The sequence below is a fragment of the Spathaspora passalidarum genome, assembly GCF_000223485.1.
Source record: "Spathaspora passalidarum NRRL Y-27907 unplaced genomic scaffold SPAPAscaffold_1, whole genome shotgun sequence".
Lineage (NCBI taxonomy): Eukaryota > Fungi > Ascomycota > Pichiomycetes > Serinales > Debaryomycetaceae > Spathaspora > Spathaspora passalidarum.
This window is the reverse complement of record NW_006767425.1, coordinates 1,494,844-1,508,544: the sequence shown is the minus strand read 5'-3', so window position 1 is coordinate 1,508,544 and position 13,701 is coordinate 1,494,844. Positions and strand designations below refer to the sequence as shown.

The window sequence follows — 13,701 nt, the reverse complement described above, 5'->3', positions numbered from 1 at the left end:
TAATGAGGAGATCGTCAGTTCGAATCTGGCTGAAGGCATATTTTTTTTAATTATACATTTGTTATATGGTGTTAAGTCTTTTGTTGGGGGAGGTAGTTAAATTTTTCAATATTTACTAAGCAAGTTAGGAATCACCCATACATTTTTTCTTGTACAGGTATTTTTTTTTCTGAATCAGATTTTTTTTTTTGTAAATATTTCAAAATGATTGATGCGAACATTATTGGATCTGCTTCAGACACATTGGCAAAATCAGCTACTAGTTGCATGGGTCGTGGTTTAATATTGGTAAACTCAATATAAAGAAAAGATGCTTAGAAGATTTAGTACTTCGGTACGACATTTGAAAAAATTTCAATTAGATCCCAATTACAAGTTCAAATGTGGGTTAGAAATACATACCCAGCTCAAGACCAAATATAAGCTCTTTTCCCTTTCAGAGACAAGTTTCAATGAAGCTCCCAACACCAAGGTTAGCTATTTTGATATTGGACTTCCTGGATCACAACCAAAATTGAACCCAGAGGCACTTTATTTGGCATTAGTAGCAGCAACTGCATTCAACTGTGATATTCAGTCGTTTTCCACCTTTGATAGAAAGCATTACTTTTACCCTGATCAACCATTGGGATATCAAATAACACAGCATTATCATCCAATAGCAAAGAATGGATTTGTTCAACTAAATTCAAAATTTGATGGAATTGAATCTGACAAGATTATCAATTTGGAACAAGTTCAAATAGAACAGGATACTGGAAAGACAGTAAATTTTGATGACAAAATAACAATTGATTTGAATAGAAGCAATACTCCTTTGATTGAAGTTGTTACAAAACCGGATTTTGAAGATATAAAACAAGTTCGAGCGTTCGTGAAGAAGTATCAGATGTTGGTGTCTCATCTAGGAATATGTAGTGGTGATATGGAAACAGGTGCAATCAGAGTTGATGCAAACATAAGTGTAAATGGGAACGACAGAGTTGAAATAAAGAACCTTGGAAGTTCAGGAGAAGTCGTGGCAGCCTTACAATATGAATACCGTCGACAGATTGGAGAGATCCAGAAAGGAAATAAGATAGTCCAGGAAACCAGAGGGTGGGATGGTGCAACTACTGTTTCCTTGAGAAGAAAAGAAAACGCATTAGATTATAGATATGTTCCTGACTCAGAGTTGGAAGTGGTAAGAGTGGATGAAAATATTGGAAAGAAAATTCAAGAGAAATTACCTGATTTGCCCGATACTATTCTTGAGAGATTGACAAGTGAACCATATAATTTAACTTTGAATCAAGCCAGAAATCTTTTCAATGAACCATTGACTTTACAGTATTATTTATCTTTCTTCAAGATATATACGGAAGACTTAAAGCAACCATCAAAGTCGGCAAATAACTGGGTATTAGAAGAATTGATTACTTCATTTGCCAAAGTCGAGCATCCATTCGATGTTACATTAATTACTCCTAAAGCTTTAATAGAAATTGCACAGGCTGTTCTTGATGAAGGAATATCACTCACTGCGGCCAGAATCCTATTGAGACATTTGATTGAGAACCCTGCAGATATTGATCGTCCATTAGATGAAGTTATCGAACAGTTAGATTTACACAAACCACTGTCTATATCCAAAGAAGATTTAGACGAAGCTATAACAGATTTGTGCCAAACAATTATAGAAGAGAATGAGAAGATTGTGCAAAATATCAAGCGTGGACAAGTTAATGCTGTACAGCTGTTAATCGGTAAGGCGATGAAAGAAACACAAGGGAAGATACATGCAAAGGAGTTCAAGCAAAAGTTCACCGAGCTACTCGGTATAAATTGAAACTTGTACTATAGGAACTATATATGTAAATAGACGAAAGTAAACAAAAAAAAAAGAGAAAATATTTATTAAACTTGTTCAACTTGGAACCGATACGAGCATTTCTGCCCCGATTTTCCAGTTTCTGTTTCTTGCATAATGATACTTTTCAATTCTTGTTCAAGGTAATTGTCGACATTGGAAAAGAATGTTCCATTTGGTAGTGGAGGACCAGATTCTTTAGATTTGTTCAGTTGACTAGTTGAAGTATGTTTAACATCCATATCTGACATGGCATTGTTAAATTGTCCATATTCATTCAAGGTAGTACCAGCACTATTCTGAGAAGGGGTCTTGTCAGATTTGTTTGAAAATATTCTAGTAGCTCTATTAGGGAGCGTGGTTAAGAACGTAACTTGGTCTTTTTCTTCACCAGGCACCTTTCTCAGGAATAGCAATATCGTATCGTTGATAATTGACTTGTACATTTCCACAGCGTCCGAACCTAACCCGAACAAAAGGAAAGCAATAATGGACAAGATAGAATTGACTAATCTTCGATAACCAACAGTAAAACCAACATCATAGTACATAATTTCACCCCAATCTTCCTGATGTACTTCATCCCATTCAAACTTGTGCAATTTGTATTTGAATATATCAGCAAAGTAGTAACCTGAGAGTGGAGCCATAGCCAAAATAATCAACAAGCAGAAAATCAATAATCTGGCAAATCTCTGATAAGTCAATCCTGAATTGGTACATACAAGAATGTTGCTAATTTCTTTCCGTTGAGTGAAGAAACTATACAAAGTCATAATCGCAATAACAAGGGCAATAGAACTCCAAATAATTGGCCACATATGATCTAAACCAATGGTGGCATAGTTGGGTCCAAACATAGAAACACATCCTTCATACTTGAATACTCCATATCTGAATGCCAGGATGATATAATTTGTCGACATAATGAAAATTGGAGTTATGAGACAAATAGATAAATCAATAGCCCGTTTTTTCCAACTATTGAATTCAAGGAATACTCCTGGCTTGGCCCTCAAGATCATATACAAGTTTAAGATCAACGAAGTAATTGCACAAATCTTACCAGTTGATGAACCAGCTTCTAGCCTGACTGTAACATCGCACCAAATCTTCCCATCCCAAGCATGATAAAAATTATCATGACCCCAAACCATCGTATTGAAAAACACATTGAAATTAACAAACAGTAACCAGAATACTAAACATATTGCAGGGAAATTCTTACACTTGCAATGCCAAATGAATGGAGGTATGAGTAATATCCAAGAGATTAAAGCAAAAGCTGCTAATCCAGCTGCACGAGAATCCATTGTTGAAAAGTAACTAAATGAAACATTTTTATTTTTATTTTTTTTTTAAAAAGGCAACATTCATCAACTATTTATCTGACTAACTCGAGTTTAATCACAGTTTTACAACCATTTAATCCCCTCCATAACATCCGTGTTAAAATCTGTTTCAACGAGAAAAAGTTTTTAAAACTGTTGAAAATACGACGCCCTTTGCGTTCCACAACGAGTAAATTTTGCAGCCGAAAAATTGCCCAGTTAAGGCTGCAAAGGAATAAAGTTGTTACAAAAGAAAGAAATAGAATTCAAAAAAAGCTATATAAAAGTTAAACTAAATATCAATTAAAAAAAAGGGTTTATAAGTATATGCATAAGTTCCAAAAATCTAAGCAGCAATGACTGACTTTAAAATTTCATTTGATGAAACAACCCCATTAAACTTTTGGTCCAAATACTTTAATAATTCAATAACCTTTTGTTGTAATTCAGGACTGGAGAATTGTTTCATGGCTTCAATGTTTTCTTCTCTACCTAAAGTTGATTCGTTAACCAATTTAATTCTGTCAGCTTCAGCAGCGAAAACACCAGCAAAGATTTCAACAATCTTTGGAGTTTGACCAACGATTAATTCATTATTAGTTTCATACAATTTAAGAATTAATTCAAAGATTGGGGTGTTTTCTTCAAGACCAGTCTTTAATGGCAAGTGTTCTAATAATGGACTGAGAACATGTTCTAATGGAACAGCTTGAAGGTTCTTTAATGCCATTCTAGCAACACAACCAGAAGCATTGGCGAATGATCTGTTGACAACTTCATTGGTTTCAGCATCATCAGAATCAGCCTTTCTATCAGCCTTAGATAACAATTGGAAAAGTAATTGTAAGATATGTGGATAAGCAGAAGTTAAGTCAGCAGTACTGTTTTCAATAATTAAACCAATACCGTAAGCAGCATTACCCTTAACATCTAAAGATTTATCATTAGCGATTCTATCAGTGAAAACTTGTAATAATTCTTCACCGTATGGGTTGGAAGCCTTCAATCCACCAACAATTTCAGCAATAGCACCAATAGAACCAACTCTCATTGACTTGGATTTACTACGAGCATTGGCTAAGATAACATCCTTGAAGGAAGTAAAGATCTTAACAAAATCACCTTCTAATGCGAGGGACAAAGCAACAAGAACTTCTAAAGCGGATTCGTATAATAAAGCATCAGTTTCAGAAGCATCTTCTTCATCAGCTGGACCTTCTTCATCTTCAATTTGACATGGATGTTCTTTCTTCAAGATTTGCATCAAGACATAACATAATTTTTCCAAAGAGGAAGTGTCATTACCATTATCAACAATGGCAATAGCACCAAACTTATGAAGAGCATCAGCAAAACCATCCAAGATACAAGCAACCATAGTTAATTCAAATTCTTCTTCCAAGAGAGGAACAGCAATGTTTCTAACTTGTTGAACCAATTGTAAGATGGAAGCATCAACGTATGGTTGTTGAGGAACACCCTTTGGAGCCTTGAAACCTTCACCTTGAGAAGCAATAAACATAGCTCTGGTAATCTTGAATAAACAGTTCATAGCAGCTTCTCTCATACCATAAGAGTTTTCAATTTGGTCGTGTAATGATTTAACTGAAGCTTCAACGTATGGAGCAAATTCTTTGCCGGTACCAACAGCCAATTCACCCAAGGCAACGGAGGCGATTTCCTTTTCGATGGTGATACCAGTGTGAACATTCATACCGTTACCTAAATCATCTTCATCTTCGTCAAGATCATCGACGTTAAAGGTGAATTCATCTTGTTCTAAACATTTAAGAATTTGTGGGACAATTTGTTCCAAGAATCCAGCAAATTCAGATCCGTAAACCTTGGCCATGTTTGAAATAAATGCGAAACCAGATTCTCTAATTCTTGAGTGTTCAGAACTTAAGGAGGTGTAAGCAGCTTCAACCAATGGCTTGGCATAGTCGGAGAATGATTGGGAGCCAACAGCTCTGGCCATGGTAGAAATGTTTTCAAAAGTAACAGCTCTTAATTCAACATCATCTTCGGTCATACCTTCAGTAGCAGCAGCATTGGTAATGAAAGGTTCCAAGTATTGAACGGAGTTCTTAAAGTATGGGGTGAAGGCTTTACCAGCAGCAAAAGCAGTAGAACCAATGGCGGAAACAATAGCTGATTTCAATGAAGAAGAGTTGGCTTGTTGTAACATGTGGAACAATTTGTTCATTAATGGTTCAATGTATTTACCCATAGCATCATGACTCATAAATTCAATTAAACCATCCAAGGCATAACAAGCGTATTTGTAAGCCATAACTGAAGAAGCAGTGTCAATGATATCAATAACCAAAGGTAATAATTGTTCGTGATATTCAGCAATAACATCTTGAAGTTCGGAAGTTAATTGGGACAAAGTTCTTAAAGCAGCAACTCTAACAATGATTTCAGAATCTTTCAAACCGTTAAGAATGGCTGGAAGGATCTTTTGGATTTGGTTGGAGATGTAGTCTGGAGCACCAGCTGAAGAAACACCAATGGCTAACAAACCACCTCTTCTTTCGAATTTGTTGGTAGAAGCCAACATTGATGGTAAGGCATCAAACATTGGGTTGATAACTTGGGATGGTGGCAATTCGGCAGATAACATGGCCATCAATCTTAAACCTAAAGATGGAGGGGAATTTTCTTCATTTTCGTTTTCTTCATCTTCATTTTCCAATTCAGCTTCTTCATCAATTTCTTCAGAAGCAATTTTCAAAGCAACCAAGGTAATTTGTGGACCTAATTTGTTGGAAGAAATCTTGGATTTTCTCAATGAAACACAAGAAATTAAGAATTGTAAACCAAAAGATCTGTATTCTTCATCCAATTGGGTATTAAGAGACATTTCAGCAATTAATTGAATCAAATTAATCAAGTTGTCACCAATCAATTTGTTATCCAAGAAGATCAAACTGTTGAAAACATTGAAGATTTGCTTAGCCAGGTCTGAATCATCATTGGAAACAACTTCCTTCAAAACTTCAACCATGGCTGGAATAGTGGCCTTAAATTTGTTAGCCAAGTTAATATTGATGTCACCTTCTTCTTCAATGAATTGAGAAATAACATCCAAAGATAAAACAGAGTTGACTCTAATGCTTCTAGAAGAAGTGTCGGATAATAATCCAGCAAATAAAGTCAAGAATCCGTCAATATGAGGAGTCAAGGAAGGAATTTGAGTTTCCAATATAGTGTACAAAGTGAAAACACCCATTTCTCTAATTTGAACATCAGAACCCTGGATAGCTTCAACTAAAGTAGGTAAAAGTTGCTCCCATTGACCCTTTTCTAAATCAATTTCAGCAATAGCAGCAATAACACGTGCTGAACTGTGTCTAATACGCTTGTTTGGTTGTTGGAAGGTGTTTTGTAATAAGGATTCTCTAATATTTGGCTTTAAAGAAGCGTCAATATTTTCCCAGTTAGTCAAGACCAACTTTCTAGCTTCAACAGAGGCTAATTGTTTGATTTCATCATCTTGACCATTTTGTAAAATGTGGAACAAACTTGGTAAAGCCAAAGGGTTAGTGTAGAATTCTTTGGTTAACTTTTGGGAAGCTTGCTTGATAACAGCAGAATCTGGAACCAAAGTTTGTCTTAAGGTAGCTTCTAAAGAAGATATAAATTGGGCGTCCATGGTGCTGGAAGACAAAGCCAATTGTGTCGGTAGTTCAGACTTAGTCTAGAAATGATTTAAATAATTGGTTGTAAATAAAATGAAAAAACAACAGAAGGGAAAAAAAAAAAAATTCTTCAGATCGAGATGCCCAAGCACGTGATTAAGAATTTAACCGAGCACATATAACATGATGTTGATGTTGTTAGTAAACACTATAGATTATCTATACATTTTACACAAAACTCTACATAATATCATTGATGTTCATGGGCATTTCCTTAATCTTTGTAGAATAAAACTTTTCAAGCTCTTTTTGGGTTTGTACATCAGCTTTAGTTATTAAATTGATAGCCGTTCCCTTTCTACCAAACCTCCCAGATCTCCCAATCCTATGAATGTAGTTCTCTTTATCAGTAGGTAAATCATAGTTGATAACAAGTGACACCTGCTGAACATCAATCCCTCTAGCCCAAACATCGGTTGAGATCAACACTCTTGAATTGCCAGTTCTGAAATCATTCATAATAGAGTCTCGTTCATCTTGCTTCATATCTCCATGCATGCCAACCACAGTAAAGTTTTGCTTTCTCATTTGCTCAACAAGCCAATTGACTTTGAGTTTAGTATTACAGAATATCACAGCTTGGGTAATGGTTAGATTATCATACAAGTCACACAATGTGTCAAACTTCCATTCTTCCTTTTCACACTGAACATAGTATTGTTTAATACCAGACAATGATATTTCATCTCGTTTAACCAAAATTTTTACTGGGTCAGTAGTAAACTTGTTTGTCATTTCCAACACTTCTGGTGAAAGTGTTGCACTTACCACAACCACTTGAGCCCCAGGTGGTAGCTGCTTATAAATTTCATAAATTTGTTCTTTAAACCCCTTTGTAAATAATTCATCCGCTTCATCAAGAATCAATATCTTGATATGTCGGGGAGATAGGTTTCTTCTTTTGAGCACATCAAGTACACGACCAGGAGTTCCACTGACTATTTGTGGTTGGCTAGTTTGTAATTTTTTCACATCTTGTCCCACATTAATTCCACCAATTAATGCATGAGTATGAATATTCATATAGTCACCCAAATGTTTAACAACATTTTCGATCTGCACCGCCAATTCCCTTGTAGGAGACAAGATCAATGCTTGGCAATCATGGGATTTAGTGTCGATGACTTGAAGCATCCCTATGGAGAACGTGGCAGTCTTACCAGTACCTGATTGTGCTTGTGCTATAGTATCTTTACCACTTATAATTTGCATAATTGCCCGTGATTGAATGGCTGATGGTGCTTCAAACCCATATCCGTAAATCCCCTTTAAAAGATCAGGTTTTAGTTTCATACTTTCAAAAGTACGATGGACTTTAATCCCCTTAGTGGATTTATGACTAAACTCCAATTCATTATCTAACTCTCTATCAAACTCGTCCATAGTGTAGTGTAGTATATTTCGATCACTAGTGCTATAGATAGTGTAGAAAAATTATTTACTTTTCGCAAGCTTACTTGATGAGCATCAACAGAAATCGCAGTCCCACAAAACCGGCACGTATCCAAGAGATTACGACACACAAACATGACAACTTCAACCACCACTTCCAATAGATCAATTATAGTATTACTTGGTGGTGGACATGCAGCTGGGAAGAAAACCACCGCTAACTCTTTAAAGCAAGAACTCAGCAAGATTCCTTCGACTAATGTCGATATAGAGATAATTGATATGAATCAATTTAAAGAAGGTTGTAATGCGTCATCCATAGACACAACCGAGTATTATAACCAGGGAAAATCTGCTGCCATAACGGTATCAAAGGAGTTCCACCATGACAAATATCCAAGCCTTAAACCTTCAAGATTTCAATTCGACAAACTCAAAGAGGTGCTACGCAGTAAGTTGTACATTCCGGTTGACCAACCACAAAAGGTTCTTATAGTTCACGGATTATACGCGTTATACGATAAGGAAATTAGAGATCTATCCAATATCAAGGTGTTTATAGACAGTGATAGTGATACAAGATTAATTCGTTGGATAAGACGGGATGTTCTTGAAAGAAAGACAAATACACTTGATAGTGTAATAAATGCCTATCTTTTGGGAGCCAGAAGAGAAATGAATGATTTCATATTTCCAACCAAGGAATTCGCCGATGTTATCATGCCCAAGGGAGCAAATGAACCAAATGACGCGGTTAAGTTAGTTATTGACGGGATAATATTGTACTTGACTGATAAACGACCTGAAACAATGTACTTACCAACCACAACTTCTAATTACTTAAGACCCACTGATGAATTAAGTTTAGAAAAGGAAAGATTTGATATTCAAAAGAATAAATTCTATGAATTGAATTAAACACAGTTCTTAGAAATAACTAGCTTGTCTAGTATAAAATCTAATGCATGACAATAACTTTTTTTTTTTACTAAAATACAAAATTTATATAATCTTCTATGAAACATATTGACCATGGTTTGTAAATTCATTGATAGGATCCTGTTCAAGGGTGTACTCTTGCAAATTGGCAATCTTATCATTTGGTATCAATTCTCGTAATTTCTTATCATTAGTATACCATTTCTTAATTAAGTATGTCATTTCATTCTTTCTCAAATCATTAGTGAACCCAGAATAAATTTCAAACGTGTTATGTTCAATTAATGATTTCATAACATAGTATAACCGTTCATATGAAACTCCACATTTAATAAACATATCGACAACTATTCCCCTTGGTGGCTTCTGAGTTACTGGGTTCTCTTCAATTGCTTCTTGAATATATTTACTAATCAACTTGATTAATTCATCAATTGGAAAAACCAAGTCATTAGAAGATAACCTGGCTCCATATGATACAAATGCATCATTTAAAAGAATATAGAAAGTTTCCTTGCCCTTCTTCTCAACCAAATATTCATGGTACAACTTATCAAAGAATAACTCCCATCTTTTCAAAATATCATCGGTATTCTTATAATCAGAAATCTTGAAAATGAGTAAACAAAGATCATAATAACCCAATGGATCAGTATAGTTATTGAACAAGTCAGTTATAGTCAAAATCTTAAAATTCAATGAATCAACAGCAATTTGCTTATTTTCAGAACTGATTCTTGAATCGGCCTTGATTCTTGTCAAGATATCCAACTGAACATTGGCAACGTCAAATAATTCTTGTATGACTGCAGAGAGTTGAATCATCTTTTGTCTCAAGTTGGGTGGACAAACACAACTACAGAACCCATTAGCCCTGGAAAGGTATTCGATTCTTTGATTCAATTCTAATTTAAATTCAGACACAGACAATGCGTACAAGATCTTAGCGGCGTCGAAATAATTCTCCCTCTTGGCATGATATAACCAAAGCAAATCACTCAATACCAAATTATTTTCCGATTTCTCTTCCAAGAAAGGTAATATAAATGGGGTATTAATCTCCAACAACCTATCGTTAACACCTTGTTTAATAAACCATTCATAAAATGCATAATGGAATTCCTTATCTTGAGATGCAAAACATGTTTTATAAGCAGAATCTCTAATCTCCAAGAATTCATTAATCAAAACTTGGTTACTAGTTTCAGTAATTTGTGAAGCCTTTAAATCAACCTTAGTAAGAATGTTAAACACCAAATTATACAAATCAGTCTTCTTTTTGGAAATTTCGATCGCTTCTTGGTTATTCTTAACAGAATTATCTTCAGTTAATGCAAGACTAGTAGTTGCTGCTGCTGATTTAACATTAGATCCAAGTTTTTGGGCAATATTCAACAACATTCCTACACCACCAGCATAAAATTGTAAATCCAACATAATATTAATTGAGTTCTCGATGTTTTCCAAAGTCAATGAATCATAAGCTTCTTCAAATAGTAATACTGCATTGGTTAAACATTTATTCTTTAAATCAGGATCACGGGAATTAATCTTCTTGGCTCTAGTTAAATTTTCAATAGCTTTGAATATAAATACATCATTGGTAGAACAGAAAGACCCACATCTGGTTTGTAATGAAGATGCAATTAAATCAATAGATCCACCTTTTAATATATTCTTATTAATAATAGAAGACAACAAATCCTTAACCAAATTCTTAACATCTCTATTAGGCAATAATAAATCTTTAAAAGTTAAACACAAAAGATTGGCTTGGTTAGTTAATGATAAAAATTGTAAAATTTCATTGAAGTTAGATTGGTTAATTTGAATTTCTTCAATTAAAACCATCAAGAACGAAAGGGCTTCCTTCATCGAATTCAAACATTTAATAATAGAAGTAAATGCAATATGTTCCGCTCTAAGACAAACCTCATTTTCAAATTGGTTTGGATCAGAACTATAATTTGGTGCATTCAATCCTTGAATATTTGTTCCATTTTCCATAAAGAAATCAATCAAAACAATAATGGATCCAATAAAATATTCAATTTGTTTCTTGTCAATATTTAACCCTTTAATTATAAGATTTCCTTCTTTAATACTGGCAACCTCAATGTCTCCACTTGGTGTAGTCTTGATATACTCTAACGGATTGAACACTTTCTTGTCCCAGAAATCACGAAGTAATCTTGCAATTAATAAACAAGTTCCGTAGAATCTATCACTTAAAACAACTTGATCTACAGTAGGATGAAGATTAGAACTGATATTGGCTAATTGTTGATGATGTGGCACCAAACTAGTGACTTGTGGCCCACCCCCCAATTGTTGAGAATTATCAGTTAATCGGGCATTATTACCACAAGATGAAAACAAAATCTGAGCTTTTCTTTTGAAAAGATCATTTGAGTTGTAATGGCCATAAGAACATGCCAAGTATAACAAAGTAGAACAAGTTTCTTCATATCCATTTTCTTCAATGAAATTCTCAATAACTTCTTCCTTCAATGATTTAATAATTTGATCAGATGTTTTAAATTGATATATGACAATACCAAAATTGGTCAATACAGCAAACTTCAAAGGCTGTTTAGTATACTGGCTGGCAGAAATGTTAGCATATCCATTAGGAGTGTTGGTAGCATTCATGGATGGTGTCAATTGAATAATATCTTGAATATAGGTAAATGGAGCATCTTCATGACTGACATATTTAACAAATTCAGCATCTTCAACTAATTTATTATTCTTTTTCAAATATCCATAATTTGAAGTTGCAATGAACAACTTATCCGATCTCTTGGTCTTTTTAACACAAATGAAAACACCAGGACTTATAATTTTGGCAATTTTGGTATTTTTCAACAATTGAGATTTTTGTTGATTGGCAATTAATTGGGATAAATATTGTCTATCTCTTGTAAACGAATCAAGCTCAGTATTAATCTTGGGGATTTCTCTTGATGGAGGGAATTTAATGTTGACTAGATTCAATTTTAATGCATTAAGGGCCGAGAATGGCGTGGAAAGTAATGATCCAAAACTTGAAGTTGATCCAAGTTTTAATAGCATTCTACATCCATTACTAGTGATTGCAATCAATTGTATGGATGTTGATTCTTGAGGTGAAATACAATGAATTGCAATAATCTTAAATCTTTCAAATACTTTAAAATTACTGGCATCAACAAAAATACTGGAAGCAGATTTGAAAATTTGACTTGGGGTTAATCTACTACCTTCAGTGATTTGCTCTTGTTTTGGTTGAAGTTTGTAAACTCTAATGACTGATTTGTTGGACAACGAGTATAAAATGTCTCGTTCACCATCCACTTGTAATTGAACAATACTTTCAGGAACAGTGGCATCGTTTTCATTTGTACTGGTACTACTATTGGTAGTTGTGGCACCTTGATTAAACAAATCAAGTCCAGGTATTTTACTTGGTATAACACTTGATAATCCACCTTTGGTTAAACATATTTTATCACATTTATTCTTAATAAAGCTTGACTTGTTGGAATAATCCAAACGCCAAATGTTGACACCATCACCTTCACCACTAAAGTAAATATCATTGGTTTTTGAATTTATGGTAAAGTTATTAACAATTAAGCCCTGAGTGGAAACCGATAAGTCTGGATTGAAAATTTCCAAATTATTCAATGCTTTATCATATTTAACCAAGAAAATATTGATATCAACTGTAGTAGATACCAATAACAAATAATTAATTTCTTCAAGGAAAATTCCTTTTTTAGGTCTAACCAACTTCACAGTTAAAATGGTATGTCTAATTTGGTCTATAGTTAAGAATTGGGTTGATGTATTGAATGAAGATTGTGGAAGATTATAATTCCAAAACACTAATTTATTATCAATAGCAATCCATGTTCTTTCAATTTCAGGAAACAATCCTATTTTGGTTATGCACTCAGTGGAGTTATACTCTTCAAAGAATCTGTCGGGCAAATCCAATTGACTCACTTTTTCAAATCTTGAGAAATCTTTTAATCCATTCTCATAATCAAAGTAATAATTGTCTAATCCACCAGATTCAGTTTTACTAACAGTTTCAGAATAAAAAATATCATGAGGAGTAATTGAATCAATTCTATTTAAATCAGCGATGAACTTACCACCTAATTGTAGCGGAGGGATATTGGCAAAATCAGGAACATTAATCTTATAGTTAACTTCCTTAGATTCAAATCCTAATGGTTGAACAAATCGTCTTGATAATTGACCTCTGGCTGATGTTGTATCTATATTTCTATCTTGATGGAATTGAACAGAATCAGGAACTTGGTCCTTCAACTTCAAACTAGGTGTAATAAACTTGGCATCACGTGGTAATCCTCTGACTCCTGTACCGTTGGAAGTACCAGAACCATTCGAAGCCAGTATATTCATTTCAATTCAGATATACCTTGAAGTGTTCGGTAAAGGCTTCTTTCGTTTCAATGCTGCTGAAGGTTGTTTA

The 13,701-nt window shown here is 34.3% G+C and overlaps 6 protein-coding genes across 6 annotated transcripts; 2 read left to right on the top strand and 4 right to left on the bottom strand. All coding sequences in view use genetic code 12, as the record gives it.

Annotated features, from left to right (window-relative positions):
• Positions 1-213: 213 nt before the first annotated feature.
• SPAPADRAFT_146458 (glutamyl-tRNA(Gln) amidotransferase subunit) lies at positions 214-1,890 on the top strand (the record flags this gene model as incomplete). The annotated part of the gene is made up of 1 exon (XM_007372683.1): positions 214-1,890. The coding sequence occupies one exon, from the start codon at positions 311-313 to the stop codon at positions 1,826-1,828; it is 1,518 nt and encodes a 505-aa protein (XP_007372745.1).
• Positions 1,891-1,896: 6 nt separating this feature from the next.
• Positions 1,897-3,162, bottom strand: STE3 (Ste3p; the record flags this gene model as incomplete). The annotated part of the gene is made up of 1 exon (XM_007372682.1): positions 1,897-3,162. One exon carries the CDS (start codon positions 3,160-3,162, stop codon positions 1,897-1,899), a length of 1,266 nt encoding a protein of 421 aa, XP_007372744.1.
• Positions 3,163-3,526: 364 nt separating this feature from the next.
• Positions 3,527-6,838, bottom strand: SPAPADRAFT_53613 (uncharacterized protein; the record flags this gene model as incomplete). The annotated part of the gene is made up of 1 exon (XM_007372681.1): positions 3,527-6,838. The coding sequence occupies one exon, from the start codon at positions 6,836-6,838 to the stop codon at positions 3,527-3,529; it is 3,312 nt and encodes a 1,103-aa protein (XP_007372743.1).
• A 226-nt stretch (positions 6,839-7,064) lies between these two features.
• On the bottom strand, positions 7,065-8,267 carry FAL1 (ATP-dependent RNA helicase; the record flags this gene model as incomplete). The annotated part of the gene is made up of 1 exon (XM_007372680.1): positions 7,065-8,267. One exon carries the CDS (start codon positions 8,265-8,267, stop codon positions 7,065-7,067), a length of 1,203 nt encoding a protein of 400 aa, XP_007372742.1.
• Positions 8,268-8,411: 144 nt separating this feature from the next.
• On the top strand, positions 8,412-9,194 carry SPAPADRAFT_131669 (putative uridine kinase; the record flags this gene model as incomplete). The annotated part of the gene is made up of 1 exon (XM_007372679.1): positions 8,412-9,194. The coding sequence occupies one exon, from the start codon at positions 8,412-8,414 to the stop codon at positions 9,192-9,194; it is 783 nt and encodes a 260-aa protein (XP_007372741.1).
• Positions 9,195-9,290: 96 nt separating this feature from the next.
• On the bottom strand, positions 9,291-13,631 carry SPAPADRAFT_132561 (uncharacterized protein; the record flags this gene model as incomplete). Its single annotated transcript, XM_007372678.1, has 1 exon — positions 9,291-13,631. One exon carries the CDS (start codon positions 13,629-13,631, stop codon positions 9,291-9,293), a length of 4,341 nt encoding a protein of 1,446 aa, XP_007372740.1.
• Positions 13,632-13,701: the final 70 nt, after the last annotated feature.